This window comes from Glycine soja, chromosome 19, assembly GCF_004193775.1.
Source record: "Glycine soja cultivar W05 chromosome 19, ASM419377v2, whole genome shotgun sequence".
NCBI lineage: Eukaryota > Viridiplantae > Streptophyta > Magnoliopsida > Fabales > Fabaceae > Glycine > Glycine soja.
Genome location: NC_041020.1, coordinates 41,055,704 through 41,068,557, shown reverse-complemented (window position 1 = coordinate 41,068,557; position 12,854 = coordinate 41,055,704). Strand labels below are relative to the sequence as shown.

The 12,854-nt window shown below is 29.9% G+C and overlaps 1 protein-coding gene across 1 annotated transcript; it reads left to right on the top strand.

The window, feature by feature from the left end:
* The first annotated feature begins 1,159 nt into the window (after positions 1–1,159).
* LOC114399619 (dirigent protein 1-like) lies at positions 1,160–2,009 on the top strand. Its single transcript, XM_028361822.1, has one exon. It carries the CDS (start codon positions 1,276–1,278, stop codon positions 1,834–1,836), a length of 561 nt encoding a protein of 186 aa, XP_028217623.1. The 5' UTR covers positions 1,160–1,275; the 3' UTR covers positions 1,837–2,009.
* The last annotated feature ends 10,845 nt before the right edge of the window (positions 2,010–12,854 follow it).

Here is a 12,854-nt window from a genome sequence, read left to right as displayed (position 1 = left end):
ATTTGATCTTTATTTTGATCAGTGTTTTTTATTTTTTAATAAAAATAAAATGATAGAAAATTTTCTTATTTTCATATAATAATAAAATGAACCAAACACTTATGTACATGCTTTATTCACTTACAAAATAAATTTCGCAGCTTAACAGTTAGTTTTTTTAATAAATTTTTGTGAATATAAATTTTGTCTAAAAAATAAATTATTAGTATAACTATATAAATATCCATAAATAATAATATGTATTATATTAACAAATTAATAAATTTTTTATATATTAATTTCTTATGTTAATATAATTATTTATTAGATTAATCTAACATAAACATAATAAACTTATTTTTGGTATATAGCATAAATTTTATTTAAAATTAATTGTAATATTATCAATATGAACTTTATAATTTTATAAATAAAATTTATAAATTTTATATTGATAATATTATTTCTTTTAAATAAATTTTATACTAGAAAGAATAAGTTTATCATGTTGTGGAAAAGGGACAAATCTATTATTAATATATGAGTATCTTGCTTTCCTGCAACTGAACTTACCTGTGTAGACTTGTGATTGGTATTTGCCATTGCGCCATCACCTGTGTGTAAAATTCAACAAAGAAAGTTGCACATGTTTGAACTTGAATAACGGAACAGATTAATAAATTAATGAAAAGGTAAGGGCAGATGCAGACCGCAGACCCACCTTACAGCACGAACGGAAATCTCTTGAGCGCAGACTCACCTTATAATAATCGGAATACATGTGCACATCATTTAAGACACTATACATTCTCATATTTCAATTTCGCAAAATATGTACACATCTCTTCCTCTTATGTGCACAGACGCTCACATAAGACACTAAACATTGTTAAGATCAAGAAGTAGAATATTATATATATAATTTATACACATAAGTTTTTCTTATATTTCATTTTCGCAAAGAAAATTAATTAACTTATTTCTCTTGTTTTTTCCCCAGCGGTATTCAGCATCACTTCAATCGTATCGTACACATCTCTTCCTCTTGACATGTGTCAGATTTTTGTTTTTTCATTATTAGCTGGGGGGAAAATAATAGGAAAGTTAGTGTTGATTGAATTCTTCAGTTACAGTATTAGAAAATAATTGTTTAAGTAACCCTGAGTATTATATATATAGTTTGTCACAACTTAATGATTCTCACATCGAGTCCGAGAAGCATTCCTATAGCTAGTAGCGGGAAATCACTCTTCACTCTCTCTGGGCTATTTGCTTTCTTAGGGCATCTCCAGCAATATGGCCAAATCCACTTTCTTCATCTGCCTTAACCTTTCATTACTCTTCTCTCTAGTCACGGCCACTTACTACTCAAGTTTAACCCCAACGCTTCTGGGTTTTCGCGAGGAGAAGTTCACCCACCTACACTTCTTCTTCCATGATGTCGTGACGGGCCCAAAGCCCAGCATGGTGTTTGTCGCCGAGCCCAACGGGAAAGCGAAGGATGCCCTTCCGTTCGGAACGGTGGTGGCGATGGATGACCCTTTAACCGTGGGGCCCGATCATGACTCGAAACTTGTGGGCAAGGCACAAGGAATTTACACTTCAATATCGCAGGAAGAGATGGGGCTAATGATGGTGATGACGATGGCGTTCACCGATGGAGAGTTCAACGGAAGCACCATCAGTGTTTTGGGGAGGAACATGATCATGAGTGAACCTGTTAGGGAAATGGCTATTGTTGGTGGCACGGGGGCTTTTAGGTTTGCACGTGGCTACGCTCAGGCAAAGTTTTACTCTGTTGATTTCACCAAAGGAGATGCTATCGTGGAATACGATGTATTCGTCAACCATTATTAAGTCCTACGTACCCCTTTTATAGTGGAATACGATGTATTCGTGAAATAGGTGATAGCTGCTTAGAACACCTTGCATAAGACTTAAATTTCTTTGGGTCTTTGTTCTAAATTCCCTAATGTTATTTTCTTGACATTATTGTTAGCTAGTCCCTCCCCCTGATGTTTCCTTCTTAACTTTTTCCTTATTGTTAGCTAGTCCCTCCCTAATACTCATTTGAATGTTTTGGCCTTATATTTTAAGAAAAGGTTTTTTTATAAAAAAATGTTGAAAGTAACTAAAGAGATTTTAGGGTTTAGACTTTTTAAAGTTATCTTTAATCATATTTTTAATTTAAAAAATTACAAATTAAATTTTTTATTAACAATAATCAAGGACTAATTTGAAAAAATAAAATAATTAATGAGAATATGAAATATAATTTGATTGATTAACAAATTAATAATATCAAAACCCCCAAAATTCTCGGGACACCATAAGAACTCTCTATTTTTATATATGTTTGAATGCTCTTATTATAAAAAATAAGTTAATAGTAAATTTATATATAATTTTTTTCATCTAATAAAAAATTACTTAAATTCCTTTAACTTAAAATTAATTTTAAATTCAGAATTAAATCATTGACGTGAAATTAAATATATAAAAATTTATCTAAAATCTTGATAACTAATATTTTAGCAGGATTTTAGAGAATTCAACGTGAAAAAAACACTCATGTAATTGATGTCAAGAGTTATTTTAACAATAAATGAAATTAAAATTCTTATAATATTTATTTTTGTTACAAAATTCTATGTAACATATATGTAGATTGGTTTAGTTTAAGTCACTTTGAAAGCTAAGTAATGAAGTGAACACGGACAAACCATTGCTTAGGATTTGAATATTCATTGTCTACTATGCCTATTCATTTTTTTTTCTTTTCTATTTATTTCACTTTTTATTTTTTCTCTCTTAAAAAAATAAAAATTAATATGGCTAGTTAGTCCAAAAAATAATTTCATTGCATCTAATTCTTGAAATTTTTGAAAATTACTTCTTTAAGTCCTTTATTTAAGTCCATTAATATTATTTTGTTAAATCACCTGTTGTAGATAATATGATTGAGACTCAAACTGTTAAGATGGATGCACTTGTGGATGTTGTTCCTAAAATGAGGTTCCATTTTGGTAATATATAAATTGAATTGTATGTACTTGTTTAAGAATAGAGTTACAATTTGTTTTTTTTATTCTTGTAAAAGGCACACTGGATGCTAATGTTTGGAACAACTATTGTTGTAGATTTGTTTTTCATATTTTTGTTTAATTATTACTGTAAAAAAATGATAATATTTCAACTGATTTGTTTATAATATTTTGATTCTGTTTTTAAACAAAACACGAAAGAAGCTAAAGTCATAAGGCAATTAAGCTTTGCCTGGCTAACTACAAATAATATAAAATAAATATATATTGAGAATAATTAAGATCACAAATTAATTAATAATCATTTTAAAATATTAGATATATTTAACATTTAATTTAATAATATTTAATAATTTATATTAATTATTTTTATAAATAAAATAATAAAGCATTTTCACTCCTATATATATATATATATATATATATATATATATATATATATATATATATATATATATATAAACAATTAATTTCCTTGTTCCAAATTCCAATATAATGCTAAGAACCTGATTATTTAATTCATTCTTCCAATCCAATTTGACCAGGCATAGTGCACAGAGCCGCCGGCCGCCACTAGTAAGTTGAACAAGCATACGTGACAAATCAAGAGGGAAGATTCGATAGATACGAGGAGGGGTAGAAAAAAAAATGATTAATAAGTGAATTATTTAGTCAAGTATCTATCGTTAAATTTGTTTTTAATGCCATAAAAATATATTTATTAAGTATAGAAACTAAAATAGATAAATTTAAAAATTACAAAGATTAAATAAGTAATTAAATTTTTAAAAAATAACAACAGCTATAAATCATTAGTTAAGTACAACACAATAGTATAATTTCATGTATGCCACACTTCACAAGGCCATGGGAGCAAGAGGAATAACTCTGTTATTTGTATAATCTATTTTATAATTTCTATTTTATTTCTCATACGAGGAATAAAAATTTCATAATCGTTGCTCATTGATGACAAACTCCAATATTTTATTCCATCTTGTATTTTCTAATAATGTTTTGAGTGTCCTCTTACTTAAAAAGTTAGCATTGTCTTAATTCAAGATGATGAGATTGTCACACATGATAGAAATATATTCAAGTTAATTATTGAAAACTATTCATATGCATATTGAAAGTTAATGATGAAAGATCACCTCTACTAAAAGACTTTACAAGCCAATTACTAACAAGAACGAGGTAAAGGAGAAGTTTAACAAAGTTACTAATTGAGAGTTCCTAAATCAGACTGAGATCTAGAAATATATTGATCTAAACCTAGCTATTTAGTAATGACTCTACACACACCAATGCATATAAATGATGGAGAAAACTCAAGTTCATTATTCAAAAGAAGACATGCCTCAAAATAAAGGGAATCTTGTGTGAAGATTGGTAGAGTTAGAGATTATAGATGATCAAACACTAGAACACTTTCAAAGGACTCTTGAATTAATTGACAAGAAGTTGCACTAAAAAAAAAAATGCAATTTAGCACAAAATTGACTTACACAAATTGGTCTCAAATAGAGACCGATTTTGCAACCCTTTCTGTGTTAGACAAAAATAATTGTGTTACAACAACGACATTAGTTACTGATGTGTCAGTCACAACAAATTAAAACTAAAGTCGATTGCTAATTCGGTGGCGAATATATCATTAAAGGAAAATAATTATATGTAACGCTTTGTCACCAAACCTTTAGTGACTAATTATATTTAAGATTTCGTGACCGACATGTACAATTGCTAAATGTATAGTAAATGTACTTTGCAAGTGCGTTTTCTCTGTGGCTAATATCATCATAATAAATTTGGATTTGGAAATAAAGAAAAATATTAAAATAAAAGAATTAAAATTTTAAATATATTAAATATTAAAAACATTAAATATTAAACTATTTTACTATAATTATTCATATTATAATTTTAATTTTTTTTTATTAAAAAACATAAATAGATCTTATAATATGGTTTAGTTTTCTGTTCTAAAATGGCAGAGAGAACAAATTTGTCAACAAAAGGATCATATGCAACTTATGTTAGAGTATTTCAATATTAAGTTCCCATGTCAGGTTTTACTATAGCTACTACCCGTGTAGATGACATTTATGACGATGCCGATGATGTTAGAGTTGATTGAGTTGGAGGATCATTCATTACACTAGTTGGCAATATTTAACACCATGTTTATTTTTTATTTTATCAATATTTCATAGCTGCACTAGATGTCTCTTAGAAAAAATTATCAAACCAAGTTATAGAATTAATTTAATGACCAAAATTGTGACTACTTTTTGTTGCTTTTAGCGACCGAAACAACCACCACTTTGGTTTTACGAAATTAGTATTTATAATATTTTTATATTTCAGTTGTTGAAACTATTTAGTTGCTACACAATGACCAACATTATTATCAGAAAACATTATTTAAAATAACACAAATTAAACGTAGAGACCAGATTAGAGGTAGAAGGTATAGTGACTGATAGAACTCAAGTGCTACACAACCATTGAATCAGTGATCAACATTTTTCTTTTATTTTTTTACATTCATTTTAATTAAACCTTAGTGACAAATTAGAGACAGAACGAAGGTTTTGATGGTTGAATTGGTCCCTTGGCAACAAAACCACCAAATCACTAGCGATTGAGCAATTTTTATTAGAGATCGAACATAGTGGTCGCATGCAATGACTAACAAATATTTTGGTCACCAAATGTTTAGCGATTGGATTTTGGGACCAAATATGTTCGATCACTATTTCCGTCGCTGTCTAGATAGCTCGACATAACCAACATAGTGATCGATTTTCTTGGTTGCTAAAATGCATTTTTTTAGTGGTGTCTAATAATAATAATATAAATTTTTAATATAAAATATTAATTATATAATAAATATTTTATATAATTAAAAATATAAATAATAACACATTAATATTTTTGGTACACAACAATTTTATAAAATTCAAAATATAATAAATATTCATATCTATTACAAACAAAATAATAATAATATAATAATATTATAAATATAAATACAAAGATTTACATTAGTATTTGAACAAGACCCAAATAACATTAACAATTGATTAAGATTCAATAATGTTCAAATGTAACACTGATGATTATCCAAAGACTAATAAGACCTAAATGTAACACTGATGATTAAAGTATGCCCAATTAGGTTAAAGTGTAACTATGGTAATTGACTAATTAAGTAAGATCAAATAGAGCCTATGTGTGATACTAATGATCAAACAAGTTTCAACTACGCCTAACTATAATACTAATGATTGATCAAGACCTATAAGACTAACATGTAACATTAATGATTGGTCAAGGCTTAATAAGGCCTAAATATAACATTAATGATAAGCTAAGACCCAATAATGTTCAAATGTAACACTAGTGATTATCCAAAGCCAAATAAGGCTCATTTATGTATAGAATAATTTTACAATATCATTAATTATTGACTAAGACCCAAGTTTATCATTGACAATTGACCCAAGCCCAATTATAACACCAATAATTGACCATGACCCAATTAGGCTAAAGTGTAAGCCTGATGATTGATCAAGGTTCGATTATGCTAAAGAGTTACATTAAGAATTAACCAAGGCTTAATAAGACACAAGTGTAGTGCAAGAATTAACTCAATAATATATATATATATATATATATATATATATATATATATATATATATATATATATATATATATATATATTATAGGGACATGTACAATAGATCATATCTCTATCTTTATCTTGTGAAGTATAAGGAAATGTGTGTATAAGAGTGTATTAATATGTAGCTAATATTGGATGATATCATATTAGATGTGTCTAGATAATATCTTTTGTGATTTGATTATATTAGTTAGACACTGGACGATCTAGGCATCCATTGTGATTTTGATGAAAACAATGATATAAATTCATGTTAACTACTTTGTTGTGTGTAAAACTAACATGATTGATAACGGGAAACAACACAAGAAGAGACCTATCCATAAATGAATAACTCACCTAGTGGAAACATGAAACACTCATCCAATGCATCTAAACAACGAGTGGAACAAACATTTATATGAATTATATATTTATTCTCCCTTATATGATCTTGTTTTTAAAAGGAACATATTTGCGAAATCATCCTTTATTTCCTTTTATTTGATTAACGATCATATTGAGTTATGAATGACAAAAAAGGAAAGTTCTGATCGTATTAGACAAGGATGCGCAACAACCACTTAATTTAGGAAATAAGGATCAATTAGCACAATGATCATAATATTCAATTCCCAATATCTTCTCTAGAAGTGCAAGTGTCTTTCTACTTATAAGTACAACATCAAGGAATGAAGAATGTGGACAAACATACAAAAAAATAAAAAGAGAGTTGTGAGTTAAGAAACAAGAGAAGAAGAACAATTGAAAGACGCACTTAACATAAGAAAGTTTATCCTTTGTGTATACAAAGTATCAGTGAGAGATTAGAACATTAAGAACATTATTGTAAATCCACTCTTTGAGTGCTGTAAAAGAATCTTTGATTCTACCTCAAACTTTTGTTTGTTAAAGTCAGAAGTCCCTTAGTAACGGAATAATACTTGGGTGTTCTTATATTTAGGGGGAGTCTAAGGAGTGTTTCAGGAGTGACATCGAGAATACTTGTAAGTCAAAAGTGGCAGAAAAGAATACTAGTTGTAATCAATGTTGATTAGTAAAACTCTTTATTAGTTGGTAAAGGAGAACTAGACGTAACTCAGGTTGAGTGAACTAATATAAAACAAAGTATTTTTTACTGTTCTTCATTAGCTGATTAACAATATTTCATTGTCTATCACTGTCACACCTTGCACACTAGGATTTTCATTAAAAGATAAGCTTTCAACTCACCGGACGACAACCCACTTCTGTCATTGGACGGGGGTTTTACAAACTATTATTTCAACATCTTTTATTTTTCAAAGGTTTTATATTTTGACTAACACACTATTCATCCCCCCCCCCCCCCCTTGTAGTGTAATTTGTGCTATTTCACCCTAATTAAGGTCAAAAACTAGAAAAAAAATTGAAACAAAATTGAATACACCTGATTGTGCATATCATAATATCTTCAAGCCTTTCTTTCCTTGCTCAAAACATGATAAAAAAGGAATGAATCTTCCATTTTCGAAAGGTTTTATATTTTGACTAACACACTATTCAACCCCCCCTTCTAGTGTAATTTGTTCTATTTCACCTTAATCAAGGTCAAAAACTAGAAAAAATTGAATACACCTGAATATGCATATCATAATATCTTCAAGTCTTTCTTTCCTTACTCAAACCATGATAAAAAAGGAATGAATCTTGATCATCAAGAATCTCTTGTTGAAATGTAGAATGGTTCTCTTAGATGATCCTCAGAAAGTATTTTCAAAAGATAAGATCTAAACAAAAGTCACTTATAAGAATGAACAAGGGAAGGTATGTATATTTTAACAGAAAAACAGATTTAATTGATTAACAAATGGGATAATCGATTAATTCATTCAAATCCCTCTTATTTTGCATTCCTAGAAACTTGGTAATCAATTATAGAATAGAGTAATTGATTATCTTGTTTTACATAAAACTTCTCAAGCTTCTATGATTTATGATTTTACTTTAGTTGTAGCTATAAGGGTGGAAGTCTTTTTGTTTATGCTTGTGTAACTTTAACTGGTGGTGGGCCTGTTTTCGAGGGCTATTGGGTATTTGTAGCAGTTAAGTCATAAATATTTTATAACCCCCCATGTAAGCTTATCCCTTGATGGATTTCTTGAATCTGGTTATAAGTACTTCTGGTATTTGTTTTGCTGATTAAAAAAGAATTGGAGTAGCTTCATCTACATTAGTATTGTTGAGATCAATCAGCAGGAAAATGTTGACACTTAAAAAATATGTATCTGGGAACATTTTAATAAATGTAACTAATTAATTAAATAGTGCTAAAAGTCTTATATGTAGTACCCATATAACTATAATTAAGAAAACTCTCGATCTATATGATAAGCGATAAATGAATTAGAGCACTTCGATCATAAAAAGAAAATTTTATGTCTAAAGTATATTGTATTTTTAGGTAAAGTTGATTTCCGTATGAAATAATTTAAGTGTGTAAGCAACTTCATGATGGTCGTCAATTTTGCTGCTTCTGCAATCAGATAGTGGAAACAACACCCCACACCTATTGTTTTCTTGCCAATTTGCACAATCAGTCTGGTTATCGTGCTACTCATGGCTCGGTGTCAATCTGGTCCTGCCAGAATCAGTGGAGTTGCATTTCTGGCAGCATAGGGAGAAGGAAAGGGAAGTGGTATTGGTGGGGCATTTGGGCAACCGTATTATGGTCGCTGTGGTGCCACAGGAATGATGTTACTTTTAATGATCCTCAAGCTAGTTCTGAATATGTTGGGGACATGATTCTAATTAGATCATATATGAATGTCGCTAGCTAAAGGCTAAAGTAAAAGGTTTTTCAGCATCCTTTCATGATTGGTCCTCTAATCCTGCAGTATCCTTATACCAATTATGATTGTTATGTTAGTGTATATCTGCTAATGGCGCTTCGGGAACTTTTCGGAATGGCTATGTGGATTTATATGGCCAAATATGGATTCTGTTGGTGATAGAGAGCAGGTTCGGGTTTCTTTGTGGCTTAAGCTGTACTGCAAAAATATCGAAACCTTTGACCAATGGATATTTCCAGGAAATGATCCTATATGCTTCCTTCTACCAGATGGGATTTCTATTCCGTTGGGGGACTTATTTTGCAGCCATTATGTATTGAGTTTAAATCATGTGCTTGCTTTTGGTTTGCTCTTCTTATAGTGTGTTTGGATTAATTTGATGGTAAGAAATAATCAATTATATTTTTATGGTAAAAACAAAATAATAAATAATTACTTTTATTTGTTTACGGTACCATCAAGATTTTGAGAGAAATAAAATTGATTTTGAGTGTTATCCACAGACACTGAGAGAATCACTTTAATACTTGTGTAACATTCAAGCATAATGCTATGAGTCAGTTGCATAGTTGCCCCATCCTGATTCCTGACACTCCACTAACTTTGTTGGACATTCAGTGTGGTATGTAACTCCATTGGGGATTGCATGCGTGAAAAGTAATGAAAATTATCTAAAATAATCAGGGTAGGTCGAGTGTATATTAAGGTCTTGGGTAAAATTTATATTATGTTTTTAGACCAATTATATTGACATTTTTTTAGGATTTTAAAAATTTACACAATATTATGCTTTTTATTTATTTATCAAATAATAGATGATATTGTGTATTCATATTACCTAAAAAGTACATTTTAGTATATATATATTTTCCGTTGAGGGATTATTTCGATCATTACAGGTGTTGTTTGATAACTGCTAAATAATTATACTGTTGATAATAGAAAATAAAACAAAATTGTCTTTAAAAATAATTATTTATCAGTTATTTGTACTTAATCAATAAAAATTGATGTTTTTTCAAATCTTGACTGCAGATATAAAAACTGGATGGACTAAAAGCAAAAAGTTGTAGGAATGACAAAGAAAAAAAAAGAATCAAGCATCAAGCTCAGCCCAAAGGCTCGCTCACCGCGCAGCACGCGCTGAGCGCGAAGGAAAGCATTGGTGCTAAGCGTGTAGCACGCCCTAAGCGCGCAAGAAAAAGACAGGCGCTAAGCGCGTAGCACGCTCTAAGCGTGAGAACCAACACTGTGTTAAGCGAGAAGAGCGCGCTAAGCGCGCGTACGACAGTCCAAGTCCACTTCAGCAACTATAAATAGAGAGTCAGGCCAAGGGGAAAGCACACACCGAGTTTCAGAGCACTCTCATTGATACCCAAGACCTAAGAACTCTTCTTTAGGGAATTCTCTTCTTTCTCTCACCATTTTTTCTCTACTCCCTTCTTCCATCCCTTCTCTTCCACCAATTCTTATACCCTCATTTCAGTGTAAGGCCCTCAATGGCCATGAGAGGCTAAATCCCAAGTTAGGGTCTGGTAGATTTAAAAAGCCAAAGTAATGTATGATGTACTCACTATTTATCAATGCAACAAGTGTTTTTTATCCTATTGTCTTTTCTATTTATATTTCATGCATTGTTAATCTTTTCATTATTTTAGGGGTTATATACTCAACACAGAATTGATTGTTATGATTTAGTAATATATTAAAAAAACATTGATTAATATGAAGAGAGACCATAAAGTTGATAAAATAAAATAAAACAGATGAAAAAAAAGATAAAATATCACAATAAATGATGAAGAAAAAGATAACAAAAATAGATCAAGAATGAAAAAAAAATATTAGAATTTTTTTGTGACAAAAAAAGTTGATTTCAAATTGAGTAAACTAAGGATTTCAAATTGAAATTAAAATTCTTTAAAAAATAAAGGAAACTAAGAGTTTCAAACTAAAAAAACATTTTTGATTGTTATGGGTTAGTAATATATTTTAAAACAAAAGTGATTAATATGAAGAAGAGGAACCAAAAGTTGATTAGATGAAGAAAAAGAAAAGAAATATGATAATAGATGTTAATGATAGAAAAGATTAAAGATATAATAATAAATATATTGAATAAAAAGATAACAAAATAGATGAAGAAGGAGAATTAAAACAATGAACCACTATTTTCTTCTTGCTTAAAGGACAAGTTCTTTAAATTATAGAAAAAATGATTTCCTTTATTACTCTCTTCTTGTATAGAGTATGCAATCACATGTGATCATGGATAAATCATGGAAGTTTAGGTTGTATTAAATAAGCATGACAATTCTTCTTGCAACTCCGGGATCCCCGCGGGGACCGGGATGGGGATGGGGATGAAACTCCCCTACCCCCGCACCTAATTCGGGGTCGGGGACTATGCTCCCCACCCTGCAGGGTCCCCGTATTCCCACATATGTAGAATTTTACTTATATATACTCATAACTTATAATATGTATAACATAAATATAAGGGTTAATATAGTATTTTACTAGTAAAAAAAATACAAAATAAAATTATCATATATATAAGTAATATCTCACAAGTCACAAAGACACAAACATTACCCAAACCCTAAAACGCTGCATCAAACATTCAGACTTTGTTCTTTGACTTCTTTCTTCACCTTTGTTCCTTCTTCACTGCTTCACCATCGTTCCTTCTTCATTTCATCGTCAATAGTGACTGGTTTGGATAATAAGGGTGGAAGTGATTGGAGTTCTGACTTTTTAAAATATGTTCAAGAAACTTCTTCTGGTGATTGTGTTAAATCTGAATTGGATTTATACTTGGAGGAGCCTGTATTCTTTAATCAATCAAATATTAATAACTTTGACATTTTGAGATATTGGAAAAACATTGGAGTCAAGTATCCTACTTTGCAAAGGATTGCTAAAGACTTTCTAGCTATTCCTATCTCAATGGTTGCTTCAAAGTTTGCATTTAGCATTGGTGGACAATTTTTGACTCCACATCGTAGCAAATTAAATGAAGACACTGTTGAGGCATTGATGTGCTCTCAAGATTGGTTGCGTAATGAGATTGAAGGTAATAAATTTAATTATACTTGTAAGTTTTTCTTCTAAGCAATTAATTTATTTTAATGATTGTATAATTGTGTATTATTTTGCTCAATAGTTGACGATGCAGACACAACAACGCCAACGGTATGAAAATTTTATTATATTAATTCATGACTTTTTTATATTTTCTAAACACATATTTACATGTTTCATTGTGCAGGTTTGATGTTGAAGATGTTTCATTGCACTTGGATGGAAATATGAAGACTTGATTCAGT